This window comes from Tasmannia lanceolata, unplaced genomic scaffold (genome assembly GCF_043159265.1).
Source record: "Tasmannia lanceolata isolate RefF3 unplaced genomic scaffold, GAP_Taslan_0.1 ptg000006l, whole genome shotgun sequence".
NCBI classification, from domain to species: domain Eukaryota; kingdom Viridiplantae; phylum Streptophyta; class Magnoliopsida; order Canellales; family Winteraceae; genus Tasmannia; species Tasmannia lanceolata.
The window spans coordinates 6,411,095-6,427,292 of record NW_027518683.1 but is presented as its reverse complement, the minus strand read 5'-3'; the positions used below and the strand labels follow the sequence as shown (position 1 = coordinate 6,427,292).

The 16,198-nt window shown below is 37.8% G+C and overlaps 1 protein-coding gene across 2 annotated transcripts; it reads left to right on the top strand.

Moving 5' to 3' along the window:
- The first annotated feature begins 5,261 nt into the window (after positions 1-5,261).
- On the top strand, positions 5,262-15,532 carry LOC143879449 (putative clathrin assembly protein At5g35200). 2 transcript variants are annotated; one of them, XM_077381833.1, is made up of 16 exons: positions 5,262-5,416; positions 5,669-5,789; positions 5,885-5,954; positions 6,387-6,484; positions 6,808-6,949; positions 7,033-7,133; positions 7,897-7,980; positions 8,146-8,196; positions 8,302-8,367; positions 8,451-8,516; positions 8,617-8,697; positions 8,816-8,887; positions 10,670-10,810; positions 10,921-10,996; positions 11,724-11,842; positions 14,818-15,532. In XM_077381833.1, the coding sequence occupies exons 2-16, from the start codon at positions 5,691-5,693 to the stop codon at positions 15,196-15,198; spliced, it is 1,647 nt and encodes a 548-aa protein (XP_077237948.1). In that variant the 5' UTR covers positions 5,262-5,416; positions 5,669-5,690; the 3' UTR covers positions 15,199-15,532. The 2 variants fall into 2 exon arrangements, with proteins under 2 accessions (XP_077237948.1, XP_077237949.1); XM_077381834.1 differs by having other exon boundaries at positions 5,372-5,519.
- The last annotated feature ends 666 nt before the right edge of the window (positions 15,533-16,198 follow it).

Below are 16,198 nucleotides of genomic sequence, written 5' to 3'. Positions count from 1 at the left end.
GAGGCCACTGAAGATCGGATTCGATTGGTTAGCTATCGTGCACGTTAGGGGCGCATAATAACCTTAGGCCTTTGAGCGGGATTTTTAAAAATCGAATTCGCCAGCTAGAAAGTGGTGGAGAAGTCTGTGTGATGTGGCATATCACACATATGACTTGATGGGGCCCACAAATATGGCACTTTTTGTTGGATTCGATTCAGTTGAGATCATTGGGCAGTGTGAAGGAAAGGAAGGGGGAATAGTGAAGGCACTCTCGGCTGTGGTAGTAGATGAAGAATTTGAAAGGAAAGTGAAATAGTTATTCGGCGTGGTGGCAGCGCATGAAAGTGTGGACCTCACTGTAGCGGTTGACTCAGAAGATCACTTATTTTGGTTTTTACTGGTGTAGGAGTATGCTCATTGCCACCCTTAATTGATTCTATGTAATGCAAGTAGGGACCCCTGGTCCCCAATCTTCATAGTATCAATGAAATTGTCAATTTTTTTAAAAATAAAAAATAAAATTACATTTGGGTTGAGGTTTCTGTCTTGTTATAAAAAAAGGGGAGTTGGGTAACACAAACTCCCTCCTTGGACGAGCATGAGGCTTAGTCAATTTGAACCAGGTTGCACTGCTTGATGGTCCTATTGAAAACAAATCAGTGGTGCTGTTAGGGTTCCACACAAAAGCAAATCATCCCACATCAGAAAAAATAGGTGGATGTGCATGGGTTATAAAGGAAGGGGCACCCTTCCTCTAACGGCTGGCTTTTAGGGGTGAGTTCTACCTGGTTAAATTCCCAATAGGTGCCATTTTGGTATGACCGAATATGCACTGAAGTAACCAATGTTATACTCCCAGGAAAAGCTTGCTTGAACACTGAAGTAACCCATGTTATACTCCCAGGAAAAGCTTGAACGACTAATTGGTAGGTCTGCTATAGCTTATCTGCCCACAGGGGTACCCAAACTCTTCGCCCTCTCCGGGGCAGCCTCTGCCTGCCTCCTAATGAGCAGTGCCGAGAGAGGAATAGCCTCTTGGAGTTGCCCATGTTTCCTTATTTTACCTACTTTTTGTTAATTTTTAATTTTTCTTTTAATTTTCCTTTGTTGTTTCTTAATGCATTTATTGATGTCTCTGTTCAGCCTTTGAACCACTTCTGGACCTATTTTGGACTAGATTAGACTCTTTCTGCTTCAATCACCTGTTTATTTTTAGAGCACTGATGTAAATAATACTGCCAGTGAATATTCATGTTACGTACAAAAATACTAACACAAACAAGTACCAAAAGGAAGCAACTTTTAAGATCAGCATCCTTAAAAATAAAAACGACCATGTACAGTATGGATCCACTGTCACATGTACGGAGATCGAGTCCGTGAATATTGTTAGCCATCAAATGTCCAGCTTATTTACCCCTTGATCCCACTCTTATCAGATGATTCTAGACCATGAAAAGGATGTCCTAAAGATCTCTTCGAGTCGATATAGTGAAGTTATCACAGATTAGTCGCGGAAGGGGCAACCAGGAAAAAAGGTCAGTGTGAAAGCCATTACAGTGGGCTCCGAGAATGACAGATGTGGAAGCATGGTGGAAGTTTATAGTCCTAAGTATGGTTTTAAATTTCGACCGAAATCTGAAATTTCGGGTTTCCGTAGAGGCCCTAACTAAAATCAGTAATACCTGAAATGGTAATTTAGAAACTTAGAAATTTTGGTCGAAATTTTGTTTATCCCAAAATTTCGTCCGAAATTTAAGGGTCACCCAAAAATCTTGATGTTCGATAATTTTTTAATATTATCCTGAAATTTTGCCCGAAATTACCCGAAATTTCAATAATTTCGGTCGAAATTCTGTACGAGATAAAATAGTTGTTAATTTGATTTCATCGGATTTCAGCCGAAATTTCAAAATTTTGATTTCTGTGAGGATCGAAACGCATTCCGAAACCTAAATTTGAAACCATGGTCCTAAGTGGGGCCTTGCCCAGGTGTAGGATTAGGTGGGACCTAGCTTGGTATGGGACAGGTTTAACAGGCCTAAGCTAACGCATTCACTCAACTCCGGAGCTTTTAGTGTATTGATTAGGTACCTAATACATTGGGTCGCTGTGAGATGGCCCATCAAATCAACAGTCTCGACATGGTCGTTTTGATCATCAATATGTGCTCGTCCTCACTCTCGCATGCGTGAGAATAGCGATATCTTCGTTTTTTTGTGTGGCATCGGCCACATGATATCTTCTGTTTTCGTTTCCCTGCTCGGGCTATATAGCTTGCAATGTTGTAATGTTCTCTTATCATGTCATTTTATCAGGCAATCAATACGAAACTTTTGAACAGGTAGATTGGGCAAATATAGCCTTTGAATTTAACTATAGAAGCCGTAGAATGGAAACTAGGAATTTTATTCAAACGTGGAAGAAGTCAAGAAATCCCAAAAAACAAGGCATTTTTCGCGTGGAGGACTACGACCTTTTCAATTCAAATATGAGGGGTCTCAACTCTCAACCTAAGTTTAAGTCGTGGATTTGAAAACAATACACAATTTTATTATGCCAACCTATGATTTGATTAATTTATTTTTATGCCTCCTAATCTGCTAATAAATAGTATGAATTCCTCGTCTGCTGTCTCAAAGTCATCCCTTGGGTGAAATCAATAGGGCCCACAACGCAACACACGAGAGAGCAGATTAGAGGTCATTTTCGGGCCTAGGTGTTGTCCCATTGGTGCAATCGATAGGACCTATAACTGTATAAGAGGGTGGGCCCTGGGCCCCTGCTTATATGGTGGTGGTCTACATATTCATTTTTCCATGAAAAAATACTAGTGGTATTATATTCTAAATCTCCTATTTCAAGTTACTTGAAAGTTATCCATCAAGGTCAATATAAGTACACATAATCTCAACCGTTCATGGGAGAACCAAATCACATATTGGAGATTAAAGAGAAGTTTTTCGCTGATGAGCAAAAGTCTTTTAGTTAAAATTATAGGTTTATAAAGCCTATTGATATCGGCACTACCATGTTTTGATAATTGCATTGACTCACTTCGTCTTTTATTAATTAACAGGCTTTCAAAGGTTATTACAGCCCCCAAGAAGCTGTCAAAAGCCAATTTAAAAAGTAAAGACAAGTTGAGTTAGCTCGGTTAACAAAACATGGCAGCGCCATTATTAATAGACTTTAAAAATCAATAGCTATGCCTATTTTTCCCCCAATTTTTTTATATTTTTGCCCAAGGATAAACAGACTCAAACCAACCCGATTTGGGAAAAAATGTTAGATGGGGTGTTAGAGTTGAGAGATTCATAGGTGAGTTGGTTTAGGGTTGACCCTCCTTGATCTAAGGCTTGGGTTGGATTGGGTCAGGGTTAACGGTATGCTATCTTGGGTTGGGCTACGGTTGGCCTCAATCCAACCCAAATATTTTGTTTCGGCACAAACCGAAACGGAATTCACATGAAGTTGTTTCTTTACAAGATTTCGCTGAAATTTTACCTAAATTTTACTGAAATGTCGTCGAAATTTCGGTTGAAATTTTATTTTTGGACCTTTTTACAAAATTTCCACCGAAATTTAAAAAATTTACATCGAAATGTTATAATTTTCATCGAAATTTCAACCGAAATCGTAGAAATTGACACTGAAATTTTAGACATTTCGGTCAAAATTAAAAAAATTAACGAAATCATAATTATATTTTTACATGATTTCAGCCAAAATTTATTCCCGAAACCGAAATATTTTAGTTTCGGTGGTGGCCGAAACCGACTGAAACCGAAATTTAAAACATCGGTTGCACCCCTACTTTTTACATACCAAGGGGGTGGCTATGGAAGAAAAGGGGGCGAATGTATCATTTCCCAAACCACAAAGTAGGTCCCACTGGACAGACAGCCCAGATCTCCCGTTAGGAGATGACGAACATTTTTTCTTACGCTGAACGTTAAGACAGCATTTAGCGAGACTCCTCAGATTGCGCGAGGCCGAGACATTATGTGGTTTGTCGTCGAGGGTACGAACGGTGTTTCATGTTTGCGTCTGAATTGGGTGGAAATATCAAAAAGGACAAGTAAAATTGGAAAAGCAACGGAGCACGTCAAAAGTCGCGGGCCCCACACAAGATGCCGTTCGGATATTTCAGTACTTTATTGGTCAATGGTTTCAGCTGCCATGCGGGTCCCACACTTATATATATTTCTTCTTCGAAGGTGAAAGTACAGCCAAGCAAGAATTGATGAAAAGACTTAAATGACCTTGAGAGTTGAGATTCCTCTTTTCTAAGAAACTCCGAATCTCGACTTTCCCTTTTGTTTGTACAACTAACTATACGGCTAGTTTTTTTGACCACGTCTGTTTTGGATTTTGAGAACCGATTGTGAGTCTAAATCGATTATTGAATTCAAAATTAAGGTCATCTTCGTTTTAGATTGTGAAAACCGATTCCTATCAGACAATCTTAACCCTTTTTCAGTTGCAAAAATAGATTTCCTTCTTTTAAAAAAAATACCGTAGCAAGGGTATACCAGTCTTTTCACCCAAAATAAGTTGAGCTGTGTGCGTCTCGCACAATCACGTGCGAATGGGTATCACTATCTTGGTAGCTGTCATCACTACCACGTGGCACCTCCTCCCAATGGTAAGTCTCAAATACCCCTACCTTTCGAAATTATTACAACCCAACTCTTCTCCTTGCCTCCAATACTCCCCTCAAAACCAGTCCTTTTCTGTCGAAGAAAATTCAGACTCTCTCTACCTTGTCTCCATCGTAGTTTAGTTTTATAAACTTTTCCAGAGAGAGAGAGAGAGAGAGGCGAGCATTTTGACGTCGGTGGACAGAGAAAGAAAGGACCTAGGGTTTAAACCTAACCGTGGTTAAGTTAATAAAAATAAATAAATTTAAAATAGGGAAATGTTATCAGCACTGCTGTATTTTGATGAGGGCACTCCTCACTTTATTAAAAGTATGGTATGACCCACACCGTAGGATGATCCAAACAGTCCATTAGATGGTCCACAGCCTGAATAGGTTGTGCCCCAAAAATCATTTCAATAGGTTGATCCTAACCCTCCGATCTAAATGTTAGAGGGTTGATCCTAATCCTCTATAGAACGGAGGGTTAGGATCAACCTATGGAAATAATTTTTGGGGCACAAGCTATTTAGGATGTAGCACATCTAATGGACGGTTTGGATCATTTTATGGTGCGGGCCATACCGTACTTTTAATAAAGTGAGGAGTGCCCCCATCAAAATACGGTAGTGCGATAAAATATAGAAACTTAGAACTAGAAAAAAAAAAGGGAAATGTGTAGACGAACGCTGAAATTCCATCAAAACTTTTTGTCTCAGAGAAGGGCGGCGGGTCTTCGTCTCCTCCGTAACCCGCCCTCTCTCTTTATAGTATTAGATATTTTTGTCAAAGGTACGCTTTTTTCTAATTTTCTCTTTCTCTACTGCAAATAAAAAAGGAGGAAGATTTTAGATCTGTATTGAATTCCTCTTCTCTTTCATTTGTTAGATCTAAGGTATGCTTTTATTTTTACTGTGAATTCAGTTTATTTCTAGTTTAGGTTTTTGTTTCTAGTAATCTTAGTTTGAAAGAGTCAGCTATTATTTTATTGATGAGTAAGAGGGTGATTGGGAAGAACTGATTGGTTTGATTGTGTGTTGGTAGGGTTTTGTGATTGGGAAGGAGAATGTCAGGGGGTGGAACTCAGCAGAGTTTTAGGAAAGCTTTAGGAGCTATCAAGGACTCTACTAAAGTGGGATTGGCTAAAGTGAATAGTGGTTTTAAGGTGGGACGTTTGAACCCTACGAAAATTCTTGTATGTAGGCTTGGATTTTCTGATTTTTTTTTTTTTTTTGAAAGTTTTTGTCTTTGGGTTTTCAGGAATTGGATGTTGCGATTGTGAAGGCAACAAATCATGTTGAGCGTCCTGCGAAAGAGAAACATATAAAGGGTGAGTTTATCTTCTGTGTAACTTCTCTTCTTCTTCTTTTTGTGAAAATTTGTGGGGGATTGATTTGGGAATTCCACTGCTTCTCTGGCTTCAAGTATTTTTCTTGTGAATTGTATCAAACAATCGGTTGTATTTGGTTGGGTGCTTGATTGTCATGTTGCTATGTTATTATTGTTAAGTTGATTTAGTTCCCTAATGTTTTCACATGTTCTGTAATCTCAAATACAATTATTTGATCGACTCTACGTTAAGAATACAAACTCAGGATTCCTGCGTGTTATGTTATGTTAGTAGTAGTTTATTTTTGTTTGGTTTTGTTATGTGTATTGACTATCTCAGTTTTTTTTTTTCCTTTTCGTATGATCTTCAAGCTTATTAAAAAGAACGGAGAAATTAGGATCTGATCTGATTTATTACTTTGTTGTTTTCCAGCTATTTTTGCTGCTGTTTCAGCTACAAGACCTCGGGCTGATGTGGCATACTGTATCCATGCTCTTGCTAGACGTCTTGCTAAGACACATAATTGGGCGGTACGTGCCCATGCATTTTCCTTGATTTTGATCGAGCCACTTCCTGTGTCTTGCGATAATTGAAATGTATTGGATTTTGTGATTTGATCTTTGTTATGGATGTAGGGCGTAAGTTATAGTCTTTGGGTATTTCTAATAGCAATAACTATATAAGCCATGTAAAACAAATGAATTTATATTGGATTAACTAGACAGAGTAAACTGGAATAGTTGCTACGTGAGTGCTCTCATGCTTTGACAGCTTGCTCGTATCTACAGTTAAACATGTTTTTTTTTTTAATTTTTTTGTAATGTGGCTAGACTCAATCTTGGTTGTTGTTTAGGTTGCGTTGAAAACATTAATCGTTATACATCGTGCTTTGAGGGAAGTAGACCCCACATTTCGTGAGGAGCTCATTAATTATGGCAGGAGCAGAAGCCACATGCTTAACATGGCCCATTTTAAGGATGATTCTAGCCCAAATGGTACTCATTGTTCCAAAATTCCTCTAAAGTTCAAAACCCAAATAAGGGTCATTCATAGCATCTTTTATTTATCTGGTTTTCAGCATGGGATTATTCTGCTTGGGTGCGCACATATGCTCTATTTTTAGAGGAGAGGCTTGAATGTTTCCGCGTGCTGAAGTATGATATCGAGACAGAACGGCCAGTAAGTATTTTATTCTATGCATTCTCTTGCATCATCTTTCTTGTGTCCCTTTGAAACTTTAGTCAAGTAAAAATGCATCTGTTATGACTTCTGAGCATCTCCAAATTCCACCTCTTAACTATGCAAAGGCCACATTTCGTATTTGTACAAATCCATTATGGTTTTTCATTATGAATTTTTAGTGAATAAGCAACATGTTGCATGCATTTCTTTAGTTTTGTCAGATATCTTGAAGAACAATAGTTGCACCTGCCACAATTTTTTATGGTTCTATGCATGGTAGTATCTTATTTAGTCTAATGGTTTCAACAACTCTGAAATCCATTTCTTATACATACCGAATGAAACCATTTTCTGTCAGCCTTTTGCAGCTGATTCTTCTGAACTCGTTTGTGATGATTGTCCTTCCGTACAGTTTTATTGTTCCTACTGCGTATTGATATATTTTTAAAATTTTATTAATTGTTAATGTTTTTGTACATGCACAACATTCCCACTCCTTGATTCTTCAAATTTTGAGTTCCTCTTCGCATCCAATTTTACCCATTCATAAATAACTCAATATTTGTCTATTTTTTTGCACCTGCATTTGTCTATTTAATGGTAACACATTTTGGATCTATTCATGGATTTGATTTGACTATGTTATTGTTTGGGAATAATATATCCCTGCTACTTGGTCAACTGAAGGCTTTAATAAAATGATCTGAATCCATATGTGATGGTATGTAGTTACCTATATAAACTGTGGTGTTGTCTACAGAGAACCAAGGAGCTGGACACTGCTGAATTGCTTGAGCAACTACCAGCTTTGCAACAGCTTCTTTTTCGCCTTATTGCATGCCAGGTAAAATTTAATGATTTAGTATTCAATGTTGTATGGTCTGTCCTCTACAGTTAATGCTGTTTGGTTTTTCTATGCAAACCCTCACATGGGTATTTAAATGCAAAATAAGATCAGCATCCCTTGATATGTTTTTTGATGAATATTTATGTTGGAACTTATATGCAGCCACAAGGGGCATCCGTCTATAACTTTGTTATACAGTTAGCACTTTCATTGGTAAGTAGAGTTTGTATGTTTTTTATTTTTGCTCAACGATTAGTTTAGCCGAAGCTCTGACTGTTTTCAACTTGTTCTTTCGTTGTCCATACTCAATTTGTACAGGTTGCCGTGGAGAGCATTAAAATTTATAATGCTATAAGTGATGGTACAATTAATATGGTTGACAAGGTAAGGGTATTGTTGATTTCATACAGTAAAAGTTTCTCTACACTCTACAGTAGAACGCATTCAATCATATGTTATTGTTGCAGTTCTTTGAGATGCAACGCCATGATGCTGTTAGAGCCCTTGAGATATACAGGAAGGCAGGGCAGCAGGTATATGTTTGCCTTGTGACATTTATCCATTTTTCTTGTATCACTGCACACCAGTCTAGTTTTATTTGGCATTTTTCTTGAGTTAGCTGCTGACTTTCAGGCCGAGAGATTGTCAGAGTTTTATGAAGTATGTAAAGGCCTTGATGTTGGGCGCGGAGAAAGGTTTATCAAGATTGAGCAGGTTTTGTGTTATCTAGTGATGCCAGCTATAATGGATTTTACTTTCCATGATACTTCTCTTATCAGCTAATTGCTAATCAATTCAAAACTTTTAAGGCATTTACTTATTAACAATGCAGCCCCCTGCATCATTTCTCACAGCCATGGAAGAGTATGTGAGGGATGCTCCACGAGCTTCATCGGTTCGAAAGGTGAGGAAGTTTTCTTGGTCAACTATCATCCTCTTCAAATTATAATTTATTCTATCACTGGACATGTTTAGTTGATTATGTTGACTAGCGTAAATGAATAGACAGTCACTGTATATGTAGTTTTCGGGGAAGAGACATTTCAAAAAAAAAAGAAGAGAAGAAGAGAAATCCTACATATCTAGTTTCTGTTTTCTCGTTTTAAGCTAGATATTTTATGACACTATTCATGACACTGCAGTTAGTTTTGTGGATGAGCTTTCTAGAGGAGGCATTTTTGTCTTTTGGGTTTTCTTGTGCAAAGGGTTATAAATTCTCTAGAACCTCTCCTACTCTATAAATGCAGGCCTTTGGCCATCCTTTTTACATGGTTGAGTGAAAGAAACAAACCTAGAGCTCCCAGCTTGTGAAGAACAGATTTCTTCCCCATTCAATCACGAAGTAATTTCTCGATTGCCCATTGGAGTGATTCTCTTGGTTCAATTGTGTGAAGCTTGAGATCTATCATTTCTATTTCCTCTATCCTCTCAAGGTGATATCTAAACCATCGTCTTTGATATTTGTTGGAAAAATGAATCTTTCATAGATCTTTGTATTTATACAACCCAATCCTATCTATAATCCAATGCCCCGATTGGATGATTGATCTCAACCATCAGATAAGTGCACCTCTCAATTTTTAAAGATTTCATTGGCTAAATTTCCCTTTGAGACTTGAGTTTTAGTAAAAACACCAAGAAAAAACAATCTGAACTGATCTAGTAAAAAATCCTGTGGTTAGATTGATCCAATATCAACCATCAGATTCCTAAGTTGAGTTGACTCAAAACAACTGATTGGATCTAACTGAATTCAACTTGGATCTTTAGTCCTCACCCCGAGTGAGATTTTTCAAAATACTTAGGAGATTTAGATCTGATCTTTCTAGAAAGTGTGTCAAAAGTCACTTCCGGCCATATAATATGGATACTTGTACATTATCAAATTAGACATTTCTCTATTAATCCTATATCATATTTTGTATCAGGGCAACTAGGATTAATATTGGATAATAATTTCAACAAGAACTAGCTACTGGCAAGTCTAGTATCTTCCCTATTGGTTCTGCATCTGTAACCGTGTAGCTTTTCTAGCAATTGTCAAGTATGCAATAATAGGAAATAAAAAAATATAGATAGATTTTTTTATATTTATTTGCTAATTTTATTAGTTAAGCTGATGTGAACCCACACCACAGAAAGAGGGAGGGAGGGATTTCCGTAGATAATTTTTGAAGTTCATACTTCGCTTCAGCATGATGTGTCTTAATAAAATTCTTGCCAAAGAATTTTCTTTTCTTCCTCACACTATCCGAAATATTAACTGTTTCCAATTTGATTTCTGCATGCATAATATGATTGCGGGGTAGTATTTATTTTTTAATGATAATTATGATGAAATATCACAATGTATCAATTCCAAATTTTCTGTAGAGATGGAAATTAATCAGTCAGAATAATGTGCTTTTGCTACTTGAATAATAACTTAGTCCTAAGGTATTATTGTCTTTTAATCAGCAAATCTCGTTTTCAGTTGTTTTCTTGCTCAGGTTTCCATCTACTTCCACATCATTGAGGTCATATGTTTTACAGATTTCAGATTTGTATGTAGTAAATTTTCAAAAAAAAAAAGAAGAAGATTTGTATTACTTACCGCTATAATGTGCTGTTTAAATCTGGGGGCATTTCACTTTCTTGGTTATAGTTAACTGTCTAATGCTACACATTCTTTCTTTTCATGTACCAGGCGATTGATGATTCTCCCAAAGTGATATTGGCGCTGGAGTATAAGAAAACCCCAGAAGTACAGGAGAAAGATGTGTCATCCCCACCACTACCTGAACCGGTCAAAGTGAAAGCTCCTACATCTGAACCTCCTGATCTTCTGGTAAAATTTCATCAATGTTTCTGGATTATATCGAATTAAAGTTTGAGATATTTTGCATGCGCCTGAAACCTTTGATGCCCTAAATGATTTTTGTTTCGCGTGGTTGTCAGGGATTAAATGATGACAACCCAGATGGGTCGGAACTGGATGAGAAAAATTCTATGGCACTTGCTATTATCCCAGCTGGTAGGCTACTCTTCTTTTTTTTTCTGAAAAAAATGCAACAGAATTTAATTATTGAGGCAACAACTGAGTTACAACTATGGGGCAAGGTGTCCCACCTCTGCTAACAGTGACTATACCAACCCCAATATGAGTATATCAATGACACCTACTCCCCAGACCAAGACCTTCTAGATGTGTTACATGTTTACCGCTGAGAACCCCACCCAGAACCATTTCATCGTGAGGCGCGCCTGGTAGAAACAAAACTGCTATACAGAAAGAACAGCATCCAAACTGAACCAGGGTAAACAAAATGAACACCATCATGATGATCCCACTGTAACCAGCAGAACCATACTCTGAACTGCAATCCTTTTAACATTACAGATAGGCTTCCCTTACTCTGGATAGTGTCCTGCATGGCAATCTACTCATGAAACAGTGTCTTATTTATTTAGGCCCTGTTTGGATTGCAAGAAAAATATTTCTCAGGGAAATTTTATTCTTTCCACATTTTAGAGGGAATTGATATGACTGGTTAATTTAGTGGGATATTATAATAGGTCGAAGGTCAGTGCAAAATTGAATATGATTGGTTCAAGTTATCTCTTTTCGTGTGTAAGAAATAATATAGGAAAGTATACTAATATTTTTAATTTCCAAACTTTCCCTGAATATTCCTGCAATCTAAACAGGGTGTTTGTGTAGAAACAGGTCCCCTGATTTTCTTTTTTGGTGATAATTGCAGCCCCTCCAACGGATGTTTCATCTGCTGGTCTAGATGCGGCTAGTGCAACTACAGGTTGGGAGTTGGCACTTGTGACTGCTCCAAGCTCCAATGAGGGTGCTGCAGTTGGTAGTAAGCTGGTATTCTTCTTGTTTCTTATATCCTGTAGGACATTGAAGTCTCTGTTTGTTTTGTCTTTGACTATGCTAGCCAAACACTTCAAAATGGAAATGCTACATGTGTACAATACTTCAATTTTATTGTTAATGCCATATCCTTGCCATACACATGCCACAGCTGGGTATCATATACTATGACAATTCTTTCATTCTACAAGATCTTAGAGCAACGCCATGTTTCTTTTCAAATATTCTTGGCATATTTCCCTTAACAGATGATCTGCATTACATTCAAAGGGTTCCTGTTTTATAGTAATTGTCAATACCTGTATTGATGCTAAGATTCAATTTTCTGCTGGAATAGAAATGCAGTTGTCTCTGTCATATCCATTATCAAATATTTTGTTCTTCTATTAATGGTCCTCGGAAATGGTACTTCAGACCTTCCATAACTGAATAACTGACAAGTTGAGTCTTATTTGATTACACATGTTAAGAGTTAAATAGTTTGTGTTAGATTTATATTGAAGTTTCAGTATGTTATTATGATAAGGCCTGTCTAGGATGGCCCAAATGGCACGGATTGTAATTACTTACAGCTCAGTATTTGTTAAAGCAAAAAGTTGTGGGGTTGGACTTCAATCTCCACGAATATTCTCCCTTTTTCTTCTCCTCTTTCTTCCTCTTCTTCTTTCTCCTTACGAATTGGGTGATGATTAATTTCCAAACATTAACATGATCACAACATCGTTCAAGAGCGTTGTTCAGGATCTTGGAAATTCTCCACTCTCTTCTCTGGTCCTTTGGCTCTCCCTTTCGCAATCAAATCTGAAACTTTGGACTGATTCTCCCCCTGTCTGCTGGCTCTCCCTTCTACATTTGGATCTAAGACCTTATACATAGTTGTCTTCTCTGCTATCGAAGTTGTTGCACCTTCAATCTTGTATTCAATATTAAACTCCATAATCTCCAAACGCTAATTTCCACCTGCTGTCTCAAAACCCCAATCCCACCATTCAAACCCAAATCAAACCTTGATGGCTTCCTCACATCCTTCAAAAACCCTAAGGTATCTGAAATCCTAATTCCCTCCAAGTCGCATGACTTAGAATCCTAATTGCTTCTGTAAATCCTTCGAAAACGCAAATCTCTCTATTCCAACCTTTTGAAAGTCATGAGATGTAAACTCTAATTCCCTCCATCTCGTAATCTGAATTCCATCATTTTCACCATTTGAAACCCTAAACTCATCCCTTCCTGCATTAGAAACCCTAAACCTAGCTTTCCTAGTATTTGAAATCTTAAACCTAGCCTTCATATCATTTGAAACCATAAACCCAATTTCCTACCAGCCATTCACCAAGAAAAAGAAAGAAAAAAAGAACACCAATTTCCTACAGTTCTACCATTCATAATCCTAAACCCAATTCCTATCTATTCAAAATCCTAACCTCACCCTTTCTCCTTTGCCAACTTAGGGTTTTTCTATCTTCTTCTAGCACAAATAACACATGGGATGTTCTGGTTTTTATGTGCTTTGAAGTGTTCCATAAATCTAATCCTCTTTGGTGCTAATTTGAGACAAATGACTTGCAATGAATCTGATTTGCTAAAGATCAGACTCTATTTCTGATCTGTTTTCCATATTGACTGTTGTACATCATTTTGGACTTTTATATCCTCATCTGGACTTTTGTGTCCTTATACCAATTTTATGTGCTTGTGAAGGCTGTTATGCCTCCTGTACATTGCTACGCTATTATATGTTGGACTGCTCTTGGAGTATGGACTGTTATGTCACTAATTGAAAGTGTTTTACTGTTCCGTTGACTGTTGTGCCTGCATAAGGACTACCGTGCATTATGTGGCTTCTGTGATCCTTTCTTGCTGACTGCAATACTCTTCTTAGTGGGTTGTGCCTTGTGTGGATTTTTGTGAACTGCTGTGCAATACTCTCCTCCATGGGTGCTTGTGCATTGTGCCTTGGGGGGTTGCTGTCGCTTCGTGTGGCTGCTTCCTTATGTGACCTGTTATTACATTGGGGACCATTGTACCTTGTGCGGTCCACCATTCCATCTTTAGGCCGCTGATTGTTAGTGTGGACTGCTGCGTTCTTGGATGCACACTGTTCTTTTCTGTTGTGCACTGCTCCTCGTTTCAAGTGTCAGCCAGTGTGTTCAAGTGTCATCCTCTGCCGCTCATGAGGTTGCTGTACCTTGCTGGCCGTTACCTGTCTACTAACATTTCAGACTCATACAATCATTGTGCCTCGTCAAAATGAGCAAAAGTAAACCCACGATCATGGAGATACCATCCATACAACATACTTAACTCAAGCTCAATGAGCCCAATGATCTTCTATGTCCCAATCAGTGAAGATAACCTTGGGTTCCATTCATAAATTGAAAAGGGAAAATTAAAAATGTTGACTGAAAATGGACCAAATATACGTCCAAGGATTTTTTATAAATAATCAAGCCCGCTTAATTTCTGTTAATTTACTAACTACGCTGCTTGCAATTCATAAACTATCCCCAGGAAAAAAAAAATGTACAGTTCTAAAATCTCCTGTGAAAAGGAGGTCAATATAGTTGCTATACTGAGATTGTTCAGCCTGATGTTTGTTCATGCTTTGATTTCATGGGCTGCAGCGTATTATCTTGCTATCTTCTTAAAGTAGGAAAACACCTTTTTTTTAATGGCAAAGTGGGGAAACACCTTAGAAGACAGTTTTTTTTTTCAAATATATAAAAGGAAATGGTATCCACACTCCCTTGTTTTGATAACGGCAGTCAGTATTTTACTAACCACTATTCTGATTGGTTGTTGATAGCATCTGGCAAACACCTTACATCACACCTTGCCTATGCCTGCATAAACACATTTACTGAATAGCATGAGAGAGATTGTCACTTGCATTTTATTTACGGGACTTCTCTGTCATTGATTTACTTCAATTGCACCGCCAATGATGCATTTTACAATTTTGCGGACAGGCTGGAGGACTGGACAAGCTTACACTGGACAGCTTATATGACGATGCCCTGAGACGAACGAACCAGAACGCAAGCTACAACCCATGGGAGATGGTGCCAATGGCTAGTCCTGTAATGCAACCAATGGCACATGACCCATTCTATGCCTCTAACGGGATGGCTGCACCCGCTGCCGTGCAGATGGCGGCAATGGCTCACCAACAACAAGCCTTCATGTTGCAACAGCAAATGATGATGGGCCAACAACTGCACTCACCACCTCTACTGCAACAACAACCTCTGAATCCATTTGACAATCCGTATGGAGCCGGAGTTCACCCATACGGTGCAGCTATGCCGCCACCGGTTCAGCCGTACAATCCATACAGAGGTCTTATTTAGAGACTGGAGAGAGAATGCTCATTCATTGCAGCGTGGGTGGAAGGGAGCAAAGAGAGGAGATGTGTCTAGATTGAAGACAATAATGTACAATGTATATTCATATTTTGTGTAGTGAGACAGGTTGGTTGTAGATCGGAGCGAGGGGGGAGAACTTGGGGTTATTGATTATTTATGGATTGGGTTGTTAATAATGTTGGGAGATCACGTTTAATTTTTGAATCTTTTATAAGTGCATATGTTTAAGTGGCAACCCTCCTAGGGAGGGTTCTTTGGATTTTTCATTCAAAAGCATTAAAAAAACTTGTTTGTTATTAATTCAAAAGAATCATTTTTATGTTTTGGGGTTCTTATATATTCACCCTTATTTGGAGGGCCTATATGCTGCTTGGGAAACAACAGAATGAGTTTATCAGGTGACTCTCAATAGCCTCTCTCATTTATTTTTTTGTGGAGTAACGACGCAGAGGGGTGCACATTTGATTGGTTTGATCCACATGTTTAAATTAATCTACAATTCATTTTATTAAAATGAAACAACATTCTGGTAAAAAAAAAAAAACAAGAAAATTGATTCTTAAATGTGAGTTTGTCAACCACCATTCTATTGCCAGGAGCTAGGGGTGTAAATGGATAATTGAAAATTCGATTACCGTCTGCATCCGAATCTGTTTAAAGCAAATATTATCCGGATCCGTTTCAACCGGATATTATCTGAATCCGTTTATGAGATATTTGGCTCTTAGCGAATGCGAATCTGGTAAATAGTATATCTGATCTGTTTAACATTCGAATCCGAGAAGTAAATCATTTTTATTTATTATTAATAATATTATTAATATTTATTTTTAGTAATGACACACTATCTTCTGTTTTTAAAAGAAAAGTGAATTTTCTTTTTAGAAAAAAAAAAGTAAAAAGTGTTTTGGGTAGGAAATGACGTAATCTCTCATTTTAAGGGTATTCTTGGAGTTTGACATGGCTTCTTTATGAAGCAACATAT

Bases quoted from the DNA above. Each gene is read 5' to 3' on its own strand.
- LOC143879449 (XM_077381833.1), top strand. From the start codon at position 5,691: ATGTCAGGGGGTGGAACTCAGCAGAGTTTTAGGAAAGCTTTAGGAGCT. The intron at 6,950-7,032 runs GTACTCATTGTT...TCTGGTTTTCAG, and splicing joins GGATGATTCTAGCCCAAATG to CATGGGATTATTCTGCTTGG. The intron at 10,811-10,920 runs GTAAAATTTCAT...CGTGGTTGTCAG, and splicing joins CTGAACCTCCTGATCTTCTG to GGATTAAATGATGACAACCC.